Below are 22077 nucleotides of genomic sequence, written 5' to 3'. Positions count from 1 at the left end.
GCCCTCTAGGCCGCACACAGAAGCCTGTGAACATAGACATTTCGTACATAGAGAGATATATATATATATATATATATATATATATATATATATATATATAATATATATATATTATATTTATGTGTATATATATTTATGTATATATATATTTTTTTAAGAGTAAAGAGAGCCTACTGTCAGCTGTCCAGCAGTCCAAATATTATATTAAATTTCAGAATGGTAGACCTGTTTCACAAATCACAGATATTAGGATGGCCTAACAAAAGAGATTTGTTTTAGCTTTCATTTGTGCACCAAACTGACTACACATCATGAATTTTCATAGCGGACATTTTGTTGCTTGATGTGTTGCAGACACCGGGTAATGCAGGACAGGTTACAGAATTTAACTTGATTTCACAGTAAAATGTGTTGCACGTAGCGCCTTGAACACACCCATCTAGGCCGCACACAGAAGCCTGTGTGCTATCTATGGTAACACGTCAATACAGCATGGAATTGTGGAAAAATCTTATCGAACGACAAACAAAATATTCTTTAGTTTTGGGTCTGAGAGGCTAAATCTCATCAAATGGTGGTCCGTGGCTCAAATGCAGAATAAATAATGGACCGTGATATGAAAAGGGTTGAAAAACACATATACACAGTAATGTGTTGCCAGCTGTGAATAATAGCAAAACATCTGTTAAACACAGAAACACAGTCAGAATTATCAATAAAGAACGTCTTTCTTGTACCTGTGGTGTGCGGGCTCCATCCAATAAAAAAAAAAATCTGTTAAACACACCCATAATTTTCTGCAATTACTAATCTTTGTTTATGATTTATTAGTTTATTTTTTCGATACAAATATAACACATACTCCCATTCCGGTTAGAGGTATCCCAAACAAAACAGATTTTTTTAACAGAACACACATACATGAAAGGGAACTTGGGTAACGCACACCGACAGGTGGGTACTGGGTAGGCTTCAGTTCCACACACACACACACACACACACACACACACACACACACACACACACACACACACACACACACACACACACACACACACACACACACACACACACACACACACACACACACACACACACACACAGAGGAACAAGTTACTTTATTATGCGGCACACCATCTGCACAGATCTCTTTCCGTTATTATTAAAGGCATGCATTTACTAATCTACAGTATATGACAGGTCAAATATGTGCCATGAAATAGGTCCCATTGTTGAAGCTAAATTGATGGCCAGCCATTACGCTTTTCTACTGTCCACTGCCACAGCATAGGCACTTTCTCCATGATACCAGACACGTGTTATAAGAATGCTTCTTCCACCACCATCACCTCTTTCAAAAAAGGGGGGAAAACCCCACAAAGCTCTAATAGTTTCTGAGCAGCCAGGTGGGGGTTGCTCCTCCCGAGCTAACAAAATAGCTCCACCACCACGGCTTGGCCTGCCGCTCTTCTGTGCTCCGCTCTGCAGGACCCCTGGAGGTGTAGCGCTCGTACTGGTTGTACGGGTCAAAGCGCTCATAGGTGCCCATGGAGGGGATGGAGTAGTCCTCGACGTCAGGCTCCACCTCAGCCTTGTGCAAAACAAAGTCCACTCTGCCTGCTTTGCGCATGTGTGCTGGCAGGTGGACTTTCTTCATGGACCTGGTGTAGCCCGGGGCCGCTGCGCTCAAGATGTGGATGCCCGGGGTGAGCAGGCGCCAGTAGTCTCCGTTTTCAGCTGTGGAGGGGAGGGGAGTGGAGGGAAGGGCGGAGAGGAGGTGGAGGGGGCCGATGTCTTGTGACTAATGCCTAGCTTTGCACCCAATTTATACTTTGTCTCTCACATACAACAAAATATAAATTAATGTTAGGCCCAAACCGCACCAATGATTCGCCATGCAACTTCTACCATAATTGCAACCAAATGGTTGCGAAACTTGCGAGTAGTTACATGAAACCATTATCACCAATGGCAGTTGCAAGGAGTTGCATTGATGTGACCTGTCCTTAAAACTGTTTTGTTGCTAAGGCATTGAATTACAATTCATTTTCGTGCTTTCATTTCATGTCCTATGAAAGCAGGAAATCATAGCTTCAAATTTACATATTGGTTGTGCAGTTTGACCCACTAGTTTTTGAGATATGGCTTATACAGTGATGTCTTGCACAGATGTAGAGACTTGACAATTTAGCTCAGAAATATTCACTCCATTAATGCATTCATGTCATGTTTACATCCGAGTTAAGCTCTGACATTTAAGTGAAATCTAGCTTGAAATGACATGATTACTAATAAGGCTTCAGATCAATTTAGACGAGAAAAAAAAGGAAAAAGAAAGATTTTCAAGCGCTCCTGAACAGTTAGTCTTACCGCGATGGCAGGCTTTCCATCAAAAAGAGTCACAAATTATCAGCTGATCATTATTACCTGTGGTGACATCGTGCCTTATTCCTCGGACCGATATCCTTGCTCCCTTGATAGCATTCCCATCATCATCTTTTACCAGGCCTTTGATGCCTCGGTGGACCTAAGGAACAAAAACATATATTTTAACACCTTTGGTGAAGACATACAGTAACCAAGTACTTTTATAATTCCACTTATAGTCTAATGCCCTTTAAAACTATGCAGACTAAAGGAGATATATTTGAGGCTTGTTCTTACTGACTCCATGAATGTAAGCAACGCCTCCTTGTTTTCATGCCAGCCGGTATACAACTCCTCTTCAGCAGGGAATTTATCACAGCCTAGCTCTACAGTGACCTCAAAACAGTTGGTGTGGAGATAGTTGAAGTCTTGCATCCCTGACCAAATAGAGAAAACATGGAAAAATGATATACATTTTACACACATGAATCCACACATGAATCAAATTCAGAAAATGTAATATAGACATTTCCCCTTGACTTCAAGTCATGGACCCATTGGCTCATTTAGTGTCAGAAGTTGTCCAACAGTGCGTTTTAACAGCGGGTGAGCATCGGCCAATCGCCCGTTATCGCCCGAAAAGTTGTTCCGACGTTCCTCCACCCACTTTTCGACCATCGCCTGTTCGCCTGCTATCGCCAGTAGTCGCCGGGTCCCATAGACAAATAATGCACTTCCGGAAAGTTCGTCTGGCTGTTGCCCGCTGTTAAAACGTACTGTTAGAGTAACCTGCTGTGGCAAAAGCTATAATTTCACGTACTTATATTTTTGAGTGGTGTGTAACCGCTCCAATGACTGGCTGTGTATGTACAGTATGTATGTACAGTATGCACTGTATGTCTGTCTGTATGAACAGCTGCAATACCACTGTCAGCCAGCCAGTGGTGTTGTTGAGCAGCCTGCATTGCTCAGTTCACACAGGTGTGATTTTGAGTGGTGCCTAACCGCTGTTGAGCAGCCTTAATTCACAGTGCACTGAACACTATACAGTAACTATAACTGCAGCCTGCACCACTCAGTTCAGATTTCTACAAATTTATTGTGGATCCTCCCATCTCCAACATAATTCCTATCCATCTAAGCTTAACCATCTCTAACATACCGGTAGTACCAAAAGACAATACATTTCACCTGCAAGAGGATTTCAGGCTCGTCTTCTTTTAAAAACCTCTTATTTAAACAGCCTGACTCTGCATTTTATCTTCAGTTTTATGTAAAAAAAAAAAAAAAAAAAGAAAGAAAGAAAGAAAGAAAGCCTTTGTTTTGTTTTGATAAGTGTTCTACAAAAAAACAAACATTTGATTGTTCAATCTGAAAATAGGTCGGCTCCAGTAGGTTCATGCAATGCACCATGGGTATAATTCTGCCAGTTAATGATCTACTACCATTTATGCAACGCTTGTTGCAATTACAATATGTTGTTCATCAGCTCATCAGTTCATCAGCTTACCACCAGCAAAGCTGTACAACTGTGCACCATTGACGATACCTCCCTGGCTGTTGCGAGATGACCCACACCATGCAGTGTCATTTGCCATAGTGGTGTGGGCATTTGCATATGTTCTGGCAAGAAGCTTGAATATCTACACATGAAAATCCACAGATTAATATAACTTCAAAATGCATTCAATCTAATACATAAAAGTTAAATTACCAAAGGTAACACATTATTTGTGTCCGTTTTAATCCAGTGCCATTATTATTCAACTTGAAAGATAGTTTTCCTACAATCCCCACAAAAAACAAATACAGTGACAGAAGACAAAATTATGGAAATAGATGGTATCCTTTCCTTATACAGAAAAGTGTTCATGAATGTCCAGAACCTGTTCATCCGGAGTTGAAGAAAGCATCTCACGCTCTAGAGGGTGTTTGGAGAGATCATACGGGTAGGATACCACAAGGTCTCCACCGTGGAAGTTGGCAGAGAGCACAAACGGTATGGAGCGGATCCATTTCATAACAGCATAGGTCTCTGGTGCAACCTGAATGTCAAGAATGATTAAATTACCCCTCATTCAGGCTAAAGGGATACGCTTCACAATAAGATATCCCCACTTATTTAACATTAATCTTCTGTTTCTATTATAAAACCCATGTTATTTATAGTACATACTATATACAATGCTAGTATTTACAGAGAAAGTATACGGATAGGGATTCATACTGTACCTTACCAAACCAGTAAGAGTCTGGGATTGGGATGTGGTCTGTGATGTGGCCCTTATGTCTGCGTCGGCGGTAGGCAATCGATGTCAAGTCGGGAAAGTTTTTGTTCAAGTCAAGGCTCTCTGCATTGTTTCGACCGATGTCCTGACCGTCATATCGGGGACCCTGAGGAAAATAAATCATGCATGACAAGACGTATGCTTATTGCTTAATGTGGGTGGTTTTGCAAGCTGGAATAGCGGACATGCAAGTGAAATATAATGCCAACTTTAACCACATGGAACCTAGCATCCCTGTTCATGCCATAAAATGGTAAATGGTGCATTTATATAGCACCTTTATCCAAGGCGCTTTACATAGATTGTGCATTACATTCACCCATTCACACACACATTCATACACCGATGACAGAGGAAACCATGCAAGGCACCAACCTACACATCGGGAGCAATTAGGGGTTCAGTGTCTTGCTCAAGGACACTTCGACACTAACTCTGGGGGAGCCCAGGTTCGAAGTAGGAACCTTGCAGTTCCCATCCTGTGAAGATTTGGTGAGAATAGGGAAACATTGACACTGACCTCCTCATCTTCAGCATAGCTGTTGTCCTGGAGCCCTCCTGAGGCCAGCTCATAGCCATCAGGGTTCATGGAGGGGAGGATGTGGATGCGGGTGGTGTTGATGAGGGTTTGAATGCGTTGATTCCCCAACAGATACTCTGAACACAGGTACTGGGCCAAGTAGAGCAGCAGCTGGCGGCCCATGGCCTCGTTTCCATGCATGTTGCCCACGTATTTAATCTCTGGTTCAACTACAGATAAGGGTGACATGTCAACTATTCAACAGATTTTTGTTCTCTAGTCTAAATCATGAAGTCCCTTTGATTGTCTCATAGCTCAAAGTATTTCAAACAGCACCGAGCAACCCCAAACACATATCATTTAAAATACTACAAATCCATTATCAAGATGTAAAGATATTATATGATCAAAGGTAATTTTCTGTTGAAAACTTTTCTTAGTGCTTTGAGGTTAAACAGAAACCATTTATCTTTTAAGAAACCACAGAAAACATATTTCTATGAAAACCAACTTTGTCAACATTATTAGAGTTCAGTCAGGACAATACAACTCATGAATGGATGGAATATATATTGAATATATTTATATTTATATTTATTATGGTTTGGCGATGAATTGGATCTGCTTTTTAGGTACTCTGATCAAGCGCATCAGTCCCTACCATAGGGACTGCGAATCCCCCGTACCTAAACAGCAGATCCAAAATGACAGGTGGTAGCTGGGGTGGAGGAGGGTGAGCAGCAAAAGTTTAAGCAGACAGCAGCGCAGCAGTATCAGTTATTCAGTATGCAACAGCAAGCAAGCAGAATGAGCAGTGTGCAGTGCAAACTTCCAGTTTAAATATGAAGATGGAATGAGTGTGTGATTGGATGAAGTGAATCATGTGAATGAGAATGTGATGCTGAGGCGGCCCAATGAACGTCTGCCGGCAACTGCACCGAGTTTCCTGACTGAACTTGCTCTGTGCATGTCTGTGACAGACGTGATGCCCATTTGCCTGCAATTTGACCTATTCACTTTCCAAAACATTTAAATCTCTCTCTCTCTCTCTCTCTCTCTCTCTCTCTCTCCCCCTTTTATTTTTTACTCTGTTGAATACAAGAAATAAAGAAACGAATATCAAACTGAGTTTTTTTCTGTGAATTGAGTTTGAGGTTTGCTTTGGTTGGTAACCAATCCCTGGTTATATTATGTGGTTTACAGGTTCATATGGTTACTGCTATATTGTTCATGAAGATCCTTATAAGGTTGACTTTAAAAAAAGTGTAACTGGCACCCCAAACAGTAAAATCGAAAGTCAAACCATTACAGTATCACACAATACTCACGTAGTGTATGTTCACCAGGGTTGTTGGAGAACTCGATCACCATTAGCTCTCTGCCTTCAAAGCTGCGGCCGATGATGTAGGTGGCAGCGATGTCCGAGCATTGAGCTGCAGTTTTCTTTAAGATATTGATCATCTGAGAATTGGTGTGATAGACGAACTGGATCATGGTGGCGGGCTCCTCAAGTGGAATATTTTCTGGAGCGTCTTGTTCGTCTTGTTGCTCTGATAAAAACATTATTTCAATCGCATTATTCATCATTTTGATACTATCTTTCTTCATTTTTGAGGGGCGCTATGTTCAGCTTTGAGGGTTTGTGCAAACACAAACATTGTGTTAACACAAACATTGAATGCCATTGACAATGAATGGCCAGCTCTGAGTGTTTGCGTAAACACAAACGATGGTGAGGACACAAATTGTGATTGGCCGGAATATGATGATGTATGATGATGTACTGTATGATGATAAGAGCTCACTTTTTCATTTTTGTGTTTTTGAGTGGTGTGAACCACTCCTACAACTGGCTTTGTTAGTTTGTTTGTCTGTCTGTTCGTACCAAAAAAAGAGCACGGTTGCTATGGTCACCCAGTTCACACGGGTGTGATTTCATTACGTCAGACATTACGTCAGACCACAGCTGATCAGTCTATATAAGACCTTACACCACTCAGTTCACACGGGTGTGATTTTTACATTATCAGGCCACCTTTGGAAGCCACACATCAATAAAATCAGAATGCCGTATCCATTCCAGTAGGACAGCCAGCCTATAAAATGCCTGATTTGAGAGTCTGGTATGTACAGCAGAAAGTCATGTGAGAAAGCATGGAAAGTCTTTGTAAGCACTCATGACTGATGTAAGCCTGTGCTCAGTTCATAATATTCAACTCTTCAATGTGCTGTGGATCAAAGACATCCTAACTTACTCATAACCTGTATTTCTTTTCTTTCTTTTACTGTACTGTATGTGTTTTATACTGTGATGTATTTTTATTTTATCTGTGATATGGATCTCCCTGGGTCTGATGCTAATTTTAAAACTATTTACAAGGCATTACAGATCAAACCAACCCACATTTTAAAGACATACTGTATTGTGAGGTTGCTTTTTATCATTGAAAAAGAAAATCCAACACCATTCATAACCCTAATAATACTACTATACAATATTAGGATACATGGTGCTGGTGGAGCCAATTTCTGATTACTGAAATATCAGACTAAAATATCTGATTCTGAATATCTGGATTACATTCTCTGACTGTGTGACTGTGTTGTAGCTAAAATAGACAAGTAATGGTGGTTACATAATCTTTCTCCAAATCCCTCATTATACTGGCATTCACTATCAAGGAACACACCGCCAATGAAAACGTTTAACATTTTATTGAAACAAAATGGATGGTCGTGAATGCCACCACGAGGTGATGGCCATCGACGAGCCATCGACGGCGTCGGGGATTTAGCCGGGGTGGGGAAGCTTCGGGGATCCGGCATGCTCCCGAGGCACGTCAGACCCCCGTCAGGAACCTGTAGGGGGGAGAGAGAGAGGGGGAGTAGGATGAGAAATGGGGTGGGTGGGAGGGGTGCGAGAAATGAGAACAGGGGAGAGCCATGGTTAGATGGGCTAGTAGTTATAGGGATGGATGTGGCCTGATTGGATGTGGCTTGATAGGAGGTGGAGGTAGCTGCGTTGGAGGTGTGGTCCTGCTCCTGAACTTCAGCTATGAGCTCCAATTCACTATCAAGGAACACACCGCCAATGAAAACGTTTAACATTTTATTGAAACAAAATGGATGGTCGTGAATGCCACCACGAGGTGATGGCCATCGACGAGCCATCGACGGCGTCGGGGATTTAGCCGGGGTGGGGAAGCTTCGGGGATCCGGCATGCTCCCGAGGCACGTCAGACCCCCAAAAGCTTCATTAAGGGAGACGAGATGGGGCGGCCTTCGGATCTTGCAGATCTGATCTGATATGGCGGAGATATGCCTGGGAGGACCAGCGGCCCGTGATTTGGATCAGGTGGTCGGGGATGCCGTTGCGAGATGTGGAGGTGGCTGCACCGGTCCTGGAAGAATGGACCGAGTAGTGTGTGGGGGAGATACCGGAGAGAGCAGGTACGTTGCAGGGTCGTTGGGGGAACCACGTCTGGAAGCAACGCGGCCGGACTCGGAAGTGAAGAGGGGATCTGAAGGAGAGTAACTCTGGGACTTCTGGTATGGAAGGTAGGTCGAGAGCTATTTGAAGGGTTCAGGATCGACTGGTTTCCTGAGAAGAGGACAGGTGAGCTTGGCTTGAGGTTAGGATAGTCTTTGAGTGTTTGATGTAGTCGACCTGGGGTTCGACTGACGAGGGGAGAGCGGTATCCTGAGTGGAGAGTTCGTATGCATGTGACCAGAAGGTCTGTGGCGAGGGGCGGGCGACGAGGGACTTGTGCGGGTTCCTGGAGGTCGATGGAGATGAGGTTGGATGGTGCCGACGATAGGTTGGTTTGGTTATGGGAGTGGCGAAGTTCTGTCGTGCTGACCGATAGGTGAAGAGGTTGAGGGTTCCCGACTGTTGATGTGGATCCGGGAGGAGTGGACCGGAGAAGGCAGGGTTTGCAGGTTGAAATGTCGGCGCCAGATATGGGGAGCTGGAGTTGGATCAAGGCCTGCGTGGAGAGGCGTGACGTCTGAACTCCGTGTCGGTGAAGGCATGGAATGACCGAAACATGAGCGACGTGGGGGAGGAACTGATGGGAACCTGGGTGCCAGATGAGATGGCCCATGAATGGCACGATAACGGAGTGGGAGCGGCCCGTGACGACGATATTGACAACGGCTGTGTTGTCCGAGTAAATTGGGATTGATTGGAGAGACCATTCGTGGCTCCTGCGAGCTCCGGGGTTCGTCCGGCGGCAGGCCATCTGGCGCTGTAGAAACCCCCAAAATCGGCGTAAAGGACGGCTTCTGTGGACAAGTTAATGTCTTGCGGGTGGGTGAGGTGATCTCGGTGGAAGGAGATGCCGTTCCAGTGGGCGAGGAGACGGCCAGAATGGAACCTTGTGATGACGATGGCGAAATTAGGATGGCGCGGGGAGAAAGACGTTTGGCACGGCTGGGGTAGGTGGGGGGGTTGGAGATCAGGGTCAGTCGAGCTTCTCCTTTGGGAGTGGAGCTTGGAACTGGACTGTGATGAGCTGTCGGCTGGAGCGGACTGCTGCGTCCTTTAGACGTGGGCAGTATGGAGCTATGGCGCCCGGATGAGGAGACCGGCTGTGATCGTTGGAGGTTGCTAGCGGAGAGCCCTTCTGATTTAGAGTAGAACGACGGTAAGACGACGATTGAGCGAGAGTAGGATGAGTAGGTTGTCGTTGTTAGAGAGGCACTGAGTTGCTGTAGTGGACAGTCGGGAGGCGACTGGTGCACTGGCATCCCGGAGGCGGATTCCCTCGCTGGAGCCGACGACTGCTGGTGGCTGAAGTTGACGGCGGGGGCACTGGCATCCCGGTGCCAAATCCCCCACTGGAGCGTGCGACTGCAGGAGACTTGGAGGATGACTCGAGTTGGGGGTGACGGGCCCAGTTAGCGTGTCCTTCTTGTAGCATGAGGTCCGGATAGGTGTGGGAATGCTACGTCGGATGCTTTAAGGTCCGCCCGGGGGAGACAGGTCCAGATGAGCATCGGACCGCGGCGTGGGCTGATTGAGGGATACCAGATGGTGAAGGATCCTGTGAACGTGGGACGAAGCTGTTCGAGGGACGACCTGGAGGTGACGGTTACAGGTGGGCGAGCGGCATCAGATGCTTGGGAGATAACCTGGAGGTGATGAGTCCAGGTAGCGTTGGAGTCAGATGCTTGGGGCGTAGCCTGTAGGCGTCGGGTCCCGATGAGCATCTGGTGGGGCCTGCTTGAGGAGATAGCTGAGGTGATGGGTCCAGGTGATCCTGGGAGAGGAGTGTTGTGCTGAGGGAGACGACGCTGACCCGGAGGAGAGGCACGCTGTGCCGAGGGGGACGACGCTGGCCCGGAGGAGGGAGACGACACTGAACCGGGAGGAGGGAGGCACGCTGTGCCGAGGGAGACGACGCTAGCCTGGAGGAGAGAGGCACACGTGCCGAGGGAGACGATGCTGGCCCGGAGGAGAGGCACGCTGTGCCGGGGGAGACGACGCTGGCCCAGGGGAGAGGCACGCTGTGCCGAAGGAGGCGACGCTGTGCTGAGGGAGGGAGGTGACGCGGGCCCGGGGGAGAGGTACGCTGTGCCGATGGAGACGACGCTGGCTCGGGGAAGAGGCGCTCTGAGCAGGGGGAGACGACACTGGCCCGGAGGAGAGGCACGCTGTGCCGGGGGAGACGACGCTGGCCCGGGGGAGAGGCGTGCTGAGCAGAGGTAGACGACACTGGCCCGGAGGAGAGGCACGCTGTGCCGAGGCAGACGACGCTGGCCCGGGGGAGAGGCATGCTGAGCAGAGGGGGATGACACTGGCCCGGAGGAGACGATGCTGGCCCGGGGGAGAGGCGCGCTGAGCGGAGGTAGACGACACTGGCCTGGGGGAGAGGCGCGCTGTGCCGAGGGGGACGACGCTGGCCCGAGAGAGAGGCACGCTGGGCAGAGGGAGACGATGCTGGCCGGGAGGAGAGGCATGCTGTGCCGAGGGGGGCGACGCTGGCCCGAGAGGGAGGCGCGCTGGGCAGAGGGAGACGACGCTGTGCCGGGGGAGGAGGAACTCTGAGCCGAGGGCTGAGATGGACAGCAGGGGGTAGTGGCATCTCTGTGCCTGACTTCCCGTGCTGTAGTGGACTGCTTCTGTAGACTGAGATGAACAGCAGGGGGTAGTGGCATCTCGGTGCCTGACTTCCCGTGCTGTAGTGGACTGCTTCTGTAGACTGAGATGAACAGCAGGGGGTAGTGGCATCTCGGTGCCTGACTCCCCGTGCTGTAGTGGACTGCTTCTGCAGACTGAGATGAGCATCTAGGGTGTTGGCATCTCAGTGCATGGCTCCCCGTACTGTAGCGAACTGCCTGTGTAGACTGAGATGAGGGCGGGGGGTGCTGGCATCTCGTTGCCTGACTCCCCGTACTGTAGCGAACTGCCTGTGTAGGCTGGGATGAGGGCTGTGTAGACTGAGATGAGGGCAGGGGGTGCTGGCATCTCGGTGCCTGACTCCCCGTACTGTAGCGAACTGCCTGTGTAGACTGAGATGAGGGCAGGGGGTGCTGGCATCTCGGTGCCTGACTCCCCGTACTGTAGCGAACTGCCTGAGTGGACTGAGATGAGGGCAGGGGGTGCTGGCATCTCGGTGCCTGACTCCCCGTACTGTAGCGAACTGCTTGTGTAGGCTGGGATGAGGGCAGGGGGGTGCTGACGTCTCGGGCTGACTGACGTCTGTGGCCGTCGGTGCCGGCTGTCCCTGCTGAGGCTGGCTGATGTCACCTTCTGCGAACGGTAGGGGGCGCCGGCATCTCGGTGCCGGCCGTCCCTGCTGAGGCTGGCTGATGTCGGTCTCTGCGGACAGTAGGGGTCGCCGGCATCTCGGTGCCAGCGGTCCCTGCTGAGGCTGGCTGATGTCGGTCTCTGCGGACAGTAGGGGGCGCCGGCATCTCGGTGCCGGCTGTCCCTGCTGAGGCTGGCTGATGTCGGCCTCTGCGGACAGTAGGGGGCGCCGGCATCTCGGTGCCGGCCGTCCCTGCTGAGGCTGGTTGATGTCGGCCTCTGCGGGCAGTAGGGGGCGCCGGTATCTCGGAGCCGGCCGTCCCTGCTGAGGCTGACAGACGTATGTGGCCTCTGCGGACAGTAGGGGGCGCTGGCATCTTGGTGCCGGCGGTCCCTGCTGAGGTTGGCTGATGTCGGCCTCTGCGGACAGTAGGGGGCGCCGGCATCTTGGTGCCGGCCGTCTCTGCTGAGGCTGGTTGATGTCGGCCTCTGTGGACAGTAGGGGGCGCCGGCATCTCGGTGCCGGCCGTCTCTGCTGAGGCTGGTTGATGTCGGCCTCTGTGGACAGTAGGGGGCGCCGGCATCTCGGTGCCGGCCGTCTCTGCTGAGGCTGGTTGATGTCGGCCTCTGTGGACAGTAGGGGGCGCCGGCATCTCGGTGCCGGCCGTCCCTGCTGAGGCTGACTGACGTATGTGGCCTCTGTGGACGGTAGGGGGCGCTGGCATCTAGGTGCCGGCGGTCCCTGCTGAGGTTGGCTGATGTCGGCCTCTGCGGGCAGTAGGGGGCGCCGGCATCTCGGTGCCGGCCGTCTCTGCTGAGGCTGGTTGATGTCGGCCTCTGTGGACAGTAGGGGGCGCCGGCATCTCGGTGCCGGCCGTCTCTGCTGAGGCTGGTTGGAGTCGGCCTCTGCCGACAGTAGGGGGCGCCGGCATCTCAGTGCCGGCCGTCTCTGCTGAGGCTGGCAGGTCTTTAATAGAAACTTGAGTTAAACCTGGACCCCGACTGCTACAGCTGCAGGGGGTGCTGGCGATCGGGTGCCGATGACGCTGTTCGTTTTTTATTTAATTTAATTTATTTTATTGTTTTATTGTTGATTTATTAGTTTATTTTAATTTAAGGTGCAAGTCGAGCACGTAACGCGGGCCGAACGAATCCCTGTTGAACGAATGAGTGTGAAGTGACTGCTGCTTTTATAAGCTTTCCCTGTGCTGGGTGAACTGTCCCTTTAACGGGGGCGTTTCCGTCACGACGTGCAGTTGTAGTTTGCATGGGAACGGCGCCCGGAAGAGAGCTGGACTACAGCGGCCAACTGAAGTGGAACTTAACTTCTAAGTGAAATCGAATCCCTCGTCTTTCTCTTAAAAGATGATTGTGATAACAATTCGCTCGCTCGGTATGGCCGGCTGACGTCTCTCTCGCTGGTGCGCGATCCGCGGGGAATTGGGACAGCTGCGTGCTGTCCGCCAATCAATCGATCGAACCAACGAACAAATGATTACGGGATCGGAGTTGATTAAACAGCGGGAGGCTTGAATTATTCCTCTCTGAGAAAATAGCAGCGAGCTACCTACGACATGGACGGTGACGATCGATGGCTCTTGAACGAATTAGAACGTGGATAGAGCGGTTAGGTTGAGAAGAGATTAACCTTGGGACGATACGAACCATCCGAGGAGTACAGACAGTTTGAAGCGCCGATGTTTGGAACGTCCGTGTCCGTGACAGCTGACAGGGTAGAAGGAGAGACGGCTTAAGGTGAGACAGAATGAATGAGCCGCCGGCCGAGTAAATGTGTATATCACTGCACTGTCGCGTATTTCTGTTGTTGAGTTGATGTTGCCGTTGCGTGTTCTAGTGCCGAACGTGGCGACGAAATGAGAACAGGGGAGAGCCATGGTTAGATGGGCTAGTAGTTATAGGGATGGATGTGGCCTGATTGGATGTGGCTTGATAGGAGGTGGAGGTAGCTGCGTTGGAGGTGTGGTCCTGCTCCTGAACTTCAGCTATGAGCTCCAATAATGGAACCTGTGAACAGGTAAGTGTCTTTCCCCTTAATTCAGACATCAATAGAGCACCAAAGTCTGACGTCAATATCAGTAGAGGGCCCAAATCCACGGGTTCATGTACTTTTTATTTGAATTGTAATCCCCATAGGGGGATTTTAGATCGCCTCATATAATAACTGTGTTTGAAAAATAAACATGTCATCCCGGCCGTTTCACTCATATGGATAGGAAGAATCAACTGACTGAGAGAAAACGCTATTGTTACTGCTACTGAATTAGTTACATTTCACTAGAAACAGACTGTATCATGAGTGACTGACTGTCGCAAACGATACAGAGACACCCCCCTGACAATAACGCCGAGACAGCTTGTTTATTTTTGGACCACAATGCTTATATGAAACGATTTTAAGATTTTAAGACCCCATGTTATTCTCCATAGAGAAATTACTTCCGTGAACCAGGCAGAACCAGGGGATGAGCGAGTGACGTCAGGACTTCGGCGCTCTATACAGCGTAAACAGCACTGCATGAGCCAGGGGAGGGAATCAGAACAAATCAAAACAGGAACAAATCATCAGGTTGAAATGAATGTCAGTATGGGAATAATTATAGTCACTGCATGGTGTAACCACAGTGCATGAGGGGAAGGGAGTCGAATCAAAATCAAATCAAAATACGTATGTCACTCCATGGTGTTTGCCAGACATCTGTTTGTTTTATTACTGAAGCTAATTCTGCATGAGGCGTAACCCCATTTCATACACAAGAGAGAGGCTCAGAGAGCCCTAATTGTTGTAGCACTCTGTCACACATCGAGTGCATGCGATTCCTTTCATCAGTGGATTTATTGTTATACCCTCATATATTCCTACATTCATTCCATGTTGATGCTGTCATGCAGCACAGAACACACATGACACTAATAAAGAAGTAAAGAGGTGCCAGCTTTATGGGTACATATTGTCATCGTAATCCTGATTTATTCTCAGCTTTCTATAGTATAGAAAGCTGAGAATAAATCAGAATTACGATGACAATATAGACCCATAAACCTAACTGGAACCTCTTTTCTTCTGTATTAGTAGTGCTTGTTTAAAATATGGTGTAAAGAATCAAACTATCCTCACTAGATCATCTTCAAATAAAAAATGAATTCCAGTGATTTAAGGGGGTGTTGAGGTGCTCTACGAGTTTACATGTGCAGAGACTCATTTTGAACTGGGCAGTCTGAGAAGCACTGAGTCTCTCAGCACTGTGTTACCTACTACAGTCCTTTACCTCTCAGGCCTTGCAAGGGGTCGTAGCATCCCTCCTCGTCGCCGACGAAGAAGCGATCGCAGTCCAGAAAGTAGGGCCACGCCATGTCTATTCCCTCGAAGGCGTGGGCGCAGCGCTTACGCACGCCGTCGCAGGCACTGCGACAGGGCTTCAGCGTCTTGCCCTTCTCGGCGCAGTGCGGGGCCACCACCGAGCAGCCCAGCATTCGGATGTCCGGCGTACACTCTCCGTTGAGCAGCGAGTGGACCACACTCAGGAGGAGGTACTCGGTGCCCGCCTCGGCCTCTTCCCGGGTCCTGTGGCCGAGCAGGTTGGGGAAGACAGTTTGGGTGTACGGCATGTCGTCACAGTACGACAGAGTCATCTCTGTGCATTTGGCTGAGAATGCACGGGGGAAAAGAAAGGCCACAATTGAAGCAGATTTGCAAAAAATGCTGCTAAAGCCGCAATCAATCCAATATGAATATAACATTTACCAATATAATAAAAGTATATATAGAGCGCACCAATTATATTTTGTGAGGATTAACTCTTGTTTCTCAAGCGTTAGGTAACTTTGCCTCAGTGTAACGTCTTCAATCATCAAACCATTTCTATTATCTCTGGAAATTAGAATGTGAATATTTCATACTGCCATTGATCATCTAAAAATACACCTGATGGTTTTTCAGCCTTTAGGCCACATCCCATTAAGATGATGCCTGCTGTGACATAACCTCATCGTTGGCTTTTTTTTGTTGTGCGAAACACTGGCATTATTCGATTAATTTGATCAAATACATCGGGCTAAGCAGCAGACCAAGCCAATATACTTAGTGAATTGGGCAATCAATGGATCCATCCAGGAATGGATTGTGACAGTGCTGTCCGTAACCATATGAAACCTAGTGTTCCTATGCTATGGACATCAAATTGGGACTATTTATGGACATCAAATTGGGACTATTAAATAGTCCCAATTTGATGTCCATAAATAGTCCCAATTTGATGAGATACATTTTTATCTCTGAGACATCAGGTGAGTTAGCTCCATTTAGAACTGAGAAGAGATTCTGTGTCGGGGGAAACCCTTTTCACAGTATCGTTTCCAAAAAGCAAAGGTAGCCTATAGAAGGCAAGCTACAGATGATAAACTTAGGACAGGCACGTAAAGATTTTAGACAGAGGTGAAACAACCACTTACAAAGCTTATGAAGTCAGCCAGTACCATGTTTTCCCAATGCAATCTTACGGAAGCAGTAGGCCTACTGCGCAAAGTGCGCATGTGGACGGGGATTGACTGGCTGACTGCAATTTAAGCCTGATTTAAGTAGTTGTTTCACCCCTGTCTAAAGAATGTACGTGCCTGTCCTAAGTTTATCATCTGTAGCTAGCCAGAAATATCTTTACTTTTTTGGAAACAATACTGCGAAAAGGGTTTTGCAAGAAGAACCTATTCTCTTAGCTCTGGTCCATAGCCTAATGCACTTTGATGCCGTTGCATTTAGAAAAGTGCATTAGGCTGTGGACCAGAGATAATCTTCTCTGAGCTAAAATCGTAGACCCGTAGACTAAAGTGAGGTTCCAAACGGAGCTACAGGTGAGTGCAATTCACAAATTGTCAAATAGTTACCCACTGGGACCAGAGTTCAGAACCGCAGCATGTCAAAAGCTTGATCATAATTAATACATACTGTATAATACCACAAATGATACAACATACCACTCCTTTAAGGTGAAGAATACCTACGTTTCTCCTCAACCAGAGGCCTGCTGCATCTTCCTGTGAGACACAGATCAGCATGTTAGTAGTGTTACAGTAGGTACCAGACACTAGATGGCAGTATGCTCTCTGTGAATGTATATTGTGGCCAATAAATCGTCTCCTGACATGAACTCCAACATCATCACCCTGTCTGTCAATAACATCTCATTAAAGTCCAAGATGTTTGGCATTTTCAAGGCACTATTGCTAAATACTTTTCATAAACTCAAACCACTATTTTATCTACTATACTATATTGCCACTATAATGTAATTATGTAGCCACGGCCCACAGCCATCAATAGATTTAAGACAATTTAAGTTGTATACTTGAAGATTCAATATGCTACATTAACTCGCTCAGTAGCCATGCAATGTATCAGGACAATGTTTATAACATGCAAAAATGGGCTACCAATATGTCAAACTCAAACAGCGGTGGCCGAACGGATAGCGGATCGGTCTTGATACCGGAAGGTCGCCAGTTCGAATCAGCGGTCCGACACGTTAAAATTACCACCGCTGAAGTGCCCTTGAACAAGGCATTGAACCACTACGATGAAATGTGTTCTATGAGCAGGGCCTGGCTGGAAACAAGTTCTTGAGCTTAGCCAAGATACCCTGGGTAAATATAGTAATCATTTCATTTCATCATGCCGGCCCTCTAAATAAGAAGTCAAAAAAGAAGTAGCAATCACGTGTTGGGATTTTGGGAAACTTTACCTTGAAATCCCTGTCCTGGCTCACATCGTGGAGGAGCACACGAGACAAGAGTTGAAATTCCTATCAAGAGCCACACAATTTCGTTCCCCTTGAAATTCCGTGACTTGTTATATCCCATTTTGATGATGTGACACGCGCACGTACCCCACTCCGCAGTTGCATTCAATTTTCTGTGAAGCCTACCCTACGGAAAATGGCAAGGACTTCCCCAAAATCGAGTTTATTACAAGCATTACGGTCATATCAAATTACATAGGAAAAGTTTGAGGTAGAAAACCTGCACACAACAAACGACGTGGGTTATTATGATCGCCACCGCATGCCCCAATTACAAATGTATAGGCGCACAAGATGAAAGGGTCCCTCGCTCTTTATTGTTTGGTTAACATTTTCAGCAAGCAACCGTTTACTGTGTATAACATGTTTGGAGGATTGTGGAGCCTAGCGTTACATGCATGATGCGATCATGTCGTTGACGTTTGGGAGCGTTAACAATCAGCGCAGGTAGCCTATTCAAAGCCTATCATTCAAATCAAATCATTTTTTTGTACCAACATAACGGCCAACATATTCTCAGTCCTAATTTGATGATAGTGCTCCGTTCAACTCCACTGAAGATCCAATTAACGGGAATGAGCCACAGGCTATACTGCTGACTGTAGACTAATGCAATAAACAGTGGGCTCAGTCACGCAAGGCAACTGGTGATAGGAATGTTTTAGCAAGTTGCAACCAAATAACATCCAGCTCAACTCTTGGTAGTTTTGATGTTTCATTAGATTGTACTCCTATTTGGTTTTTACTTTGTTTTCATTTTCACTTAGTTTTTATTGTTTGTTTGTTTGTTTCTGAAGCTGGTTTGCTAGTTTAGTTTTTTTTAATTTGGTGAAAATGCTTTATCTTAGTTTTTATTAGTTTTGTTGTTGATACTTTTATTTTATTTTTATTTGTTTGATGTAGGCTAATAGTCAGGGGCCAGCCGGCCAGGGCAGAAGGCAGATTCAAATAGCTCAGTGCAATGCAATGTGAGCTTGTGGATGGTGATTTCCCCCTTTTTTTAAACAAAACAATACTGGCTATTGACAAAGACATATGATAACCCTATAGATTGCGCCTATAGGCCTACTGTAGCTCTTTTCCCAAATGAACACACAATACAATGTTGTTTAACATAAATCAACAACATTAATTTCATATACATAGGCCTACATACAGGCCCCAACACATTCCCTAACATCTCTAAACGTCTCTAAATGTTCTGATGAATTGAAAATACTGGACCCTGTTCACCTGTTCTCACAAGTGTGAGTTCTTAATCATGGTGTATTCAGATTAACAGTTTTTGTATTGAGCTGTGCTTTTGTTTGAAATGGACCCATTCTACATATTGTGAAATAAAAAATGCAATCAATCAATCAATCAATCAATCAATCAATCAATCAATCAATCAATCAATCAGTTCAGTTGCTGCGGTAACAGTGCTCTAGTCCGGAACAGCGTACACTTCTGGCCATCCCTCATATTAGGCTACGGGTAGCCAGTGGGTTCTGTTTCAGTCACATAGGAAGGGCCTAGATTTTAGTCACTATAATGTGCTTGTGCCTATGTTCTTTTAGGCATAAATCAGCATCATCACCTCAAGGTCATACCCTGGAGCCACCAGGCCAATATCCTTTAGGCTCTTTAAAGTTGAGGGGGCCTCTCTCCTTTGTACTGAGGTAAACCTGGTATAGCTCCTGTATAGGGGAGTCATTGCCGGTGACAGTGTGGTGGCCTCTGGTGCCGCAAGCAGCAATGGCACATCGCCAGAGAAGCGGAGTGACAAGGCCCGCGGACAGCCAGTAATCTCCCGGATTGATGAATTCTCTTTTATTGTTCCCTGGCAGTGAAGCTTGGACGTCGGCCATCGTATAAGCCAGCTGGGGTCGCTGCCCGTTGACTGCTCTTGCTGGCACTTCTAGGCTTAAACAAGAGAAGCCAGAGTCTTTGGAAGTAGGCTACAATCCAGTACCTTTACCTTTCAGACCTGACCTGCGGCAGACCAGCTCCTTCTCGGCCTCTGATCAAGACGTTGGAGATCAGCAGTAATTGACCTATAGCTAAGCCCCTCCCCAAACTGCTATGGTCCAATCCAATCTAAGCATAACATGGGTTAGAGTAGACAAACCTCTCCACCAATAGTTTTCCTATGTGATAAAACATTGTTTAAAAAAAGAAATGTCACGCACATATTTTTGTGCATATGGCATGGCATCCAACTTTGACAATTATGAACTACAGGTTCATCAAGCATGGCAACGTCTGGCATGGAATCTCTTTTATTTGCAACCTCATACAAAGTCTCCAAACAACTCAACTTCTGAACACAGAAGGAAAAGGATCTCTGAAACTAACACCCTATTGTTCACAGGTTCCAAATGGACATGCATGCAATACATGGTTGCATTCCCCATGTGACAAATTGTAACATCACAAGAACCCAACAATAGAACAATTGCACTGAGGCATTCTGCAAAGTCCCTCCTCAGCCAAGGAACATCCCAGTACGCTAAATTCAATCCTTATACTGTATGTTTAATTTAGGCATATTGCTTCTGTAAACCCATGGGTAACCTACATTTTCAACTGTATAGAAGCTGCCTGTTTAATTAATTCCCTGATAGAATTCCCTGATAGAAACAATCTTCTTTTCCTGCAGCCTATTTAGGAGTGTGCTTGAATCAACGCACCATAATGTTATTTATCATCAGCATGCAGACATACGTTGGATTTAACGGTTCAACATCACCTGGACAGCAAACTCACCTGAACATGAGTAGGGCTGCACGATATGGACAAAAATTCATATCTCTGTATTTATGCCAAATATTGCGATATCGATACGATATGCGATATTACCGTTACAATTTCATATTCTATATTTTAAATGGTACAACATTGAAAACTAAACATTATTCAAAAAATCACACCCGTGTGAAGTGAGGGGCACTCTTATCATCTCACAACATCAATTACAACATAATGTTTGTTTAAGCAACGAGTGCCAATGTTTGTTTTAGTCCTTAAAACAAACTTTTTTTAAATTTCTCTTTATTGTCTATGGCGTTTTCTTAAACAAGCATCGTTGAATGACAAACATTAAAGCTGTAGGAGGGGCTAGCACCCCTCAAAAATAACACGCACGTACACACCAACAGGAGCATGACAGAGAAACAGAGTGGTGGTTTATCTTCCGAAGGGCACAGGCTAAAACAGAGGGATGTTGCTGGCTTTAGAAGTGGACGATTACTTCTATCCATATCGCGATACCGTTGCCTCTTTTGCGATACTGATATTGCGCATGTTCATACCTTGATAACGATACGATAACCAGCGGTGGAAAGTAACTACGTACATTTACTTGATTGTTTCCCAATTTCCAATACATTTACTTCTACTCCACTACATTTCAGGTCAAAAATGTGTACTTTTACTCCACTACATTGTTTTGAACACTTTAGTTACTAGTTACTTTGTAGATTTGGATTATTATTACAAAACATACTAACCACTTCAGCCCTATATACATTTCGGCCATTTGAAAATAGCCGATTTACAAGCTCACAATGCGTCGCGACTCGCGATGCATTGTGAGCTTATAGATCTGTAATTTCAAAAGATGTGTATACATTTAAAAACGTTAAATGGGACATTCTGCTTAATGAATACTTTTGGAACTTTAAGTAAATTTTGATTCTCATACTTTTGTACTTTTACTCATATCAAGTACATTTTGAATTCCGGACTTTTACTTGTAACAAAGTATAGTTCTATTGCAGTATTGATGCTTTTACTTAAGTAAAAAATGTGAGCGAATAAAGGGTTGTATACTAGGCACTGCTTAGTCAGTCATCCGCACAAGTGTAAGCGGTCAACAAGCATGAAACATGAAAGTTGCAGCTAATTCAACTAATGAGTCAGTTTGGTTTGGTTTATAGCTATGCCAAAGAGCAAAGTAGTAAATCAACACCACATATTGAGTCTTTGATCCATTGTTTTAATTGGACCCAGTAGCTGTGATACTAAAATAGGGATTTCCACTTTTTCCATTTCATTTTTCAGGGTTAATTATAGGTTAGTGGATAGAAGGAAAGCGATGCGTGAGCCTGGTGGATTGCATTTGTTGTCTAATCCAGGGGTTCTCAACGTTTTTGGCCGGGGACCCCCGGAAATGCTTTGGCAATGTCTCGGGACCCCCGCCCCGCCCCCTCCCGACCCCCAATATAAATTGACTGCTACAATTTAGCTATTGAAAAATAGCAGATCTACAAGCTCATAGCGCGCCACCGAGTGGCGCGCTACGAGCTTGTAGGTCTGCTATTTTTTTTTTTGAAAATAATTTGGGGACCCCCTAAAATA

General features: G+C 46.3%; 1 protein-coding gene across 2 annotated transcripts; it reads right to left on the bottom strand.

Annotated features, from left to right (window-relative positions):
* Positions 1-1074: 1074 nt before the first annotated feature.
* Positions 1075-17828, bottom strand: LOC306914122 (carboxypeptidase Z-like). 2 transcript variants are annotated; one of them, XM_079491052.1, is made up of 11 exons: positions 17680-17828; positions 16943-16975; positions 15214-15591; positions 6504-6725; positions 5176-5405; positions 4600-4761; positions 4254-4412; positions 3878-4010; positions 2665-2804; positions 2428-2527; positions 1075-1737 (listed from the first exon to the last, which is right to left on the bottom strand). In XM_079491052.1, exons 1-11 carry the CDS (start codon positions 17795-17797, stop codon positions 1385-1387), a joined length of 2028 nt encoding a protein of 675 aa, XP_079347178.1. In that variant the 5' UTR covers positions 17798-17828; the 3' UTR covers positions 1075-1384. The 2 variants fall into 2 exon arrangements, with proteins under 2 accessions (XP_079347178.1, XP_079347179.1); XM_079491053.1 differs by having other exon boundaries at positions 16939-16975; positions 17680-17768.
* Between the last annotated feature and the right edge of the window lie 4249 nt (positions 17829-22077).

This window comes from Electrona antarctica (genome assembly GCF_951216825.1).
Source record: "Electrona antarctica genome assembly, chromosome: 21".
Taxonomy (NCBI): Eukaryota; Metazoa; Chordata; class Actinopteri; order Myctophiformes; family Myctophidae; genus Electrona; species Electrona antarctica.
The sequence above is the reverse complement of the archived record's forward strand: the minus strand, read 5'-3'. Positions and strand labels throughout refer to the sequence as shown.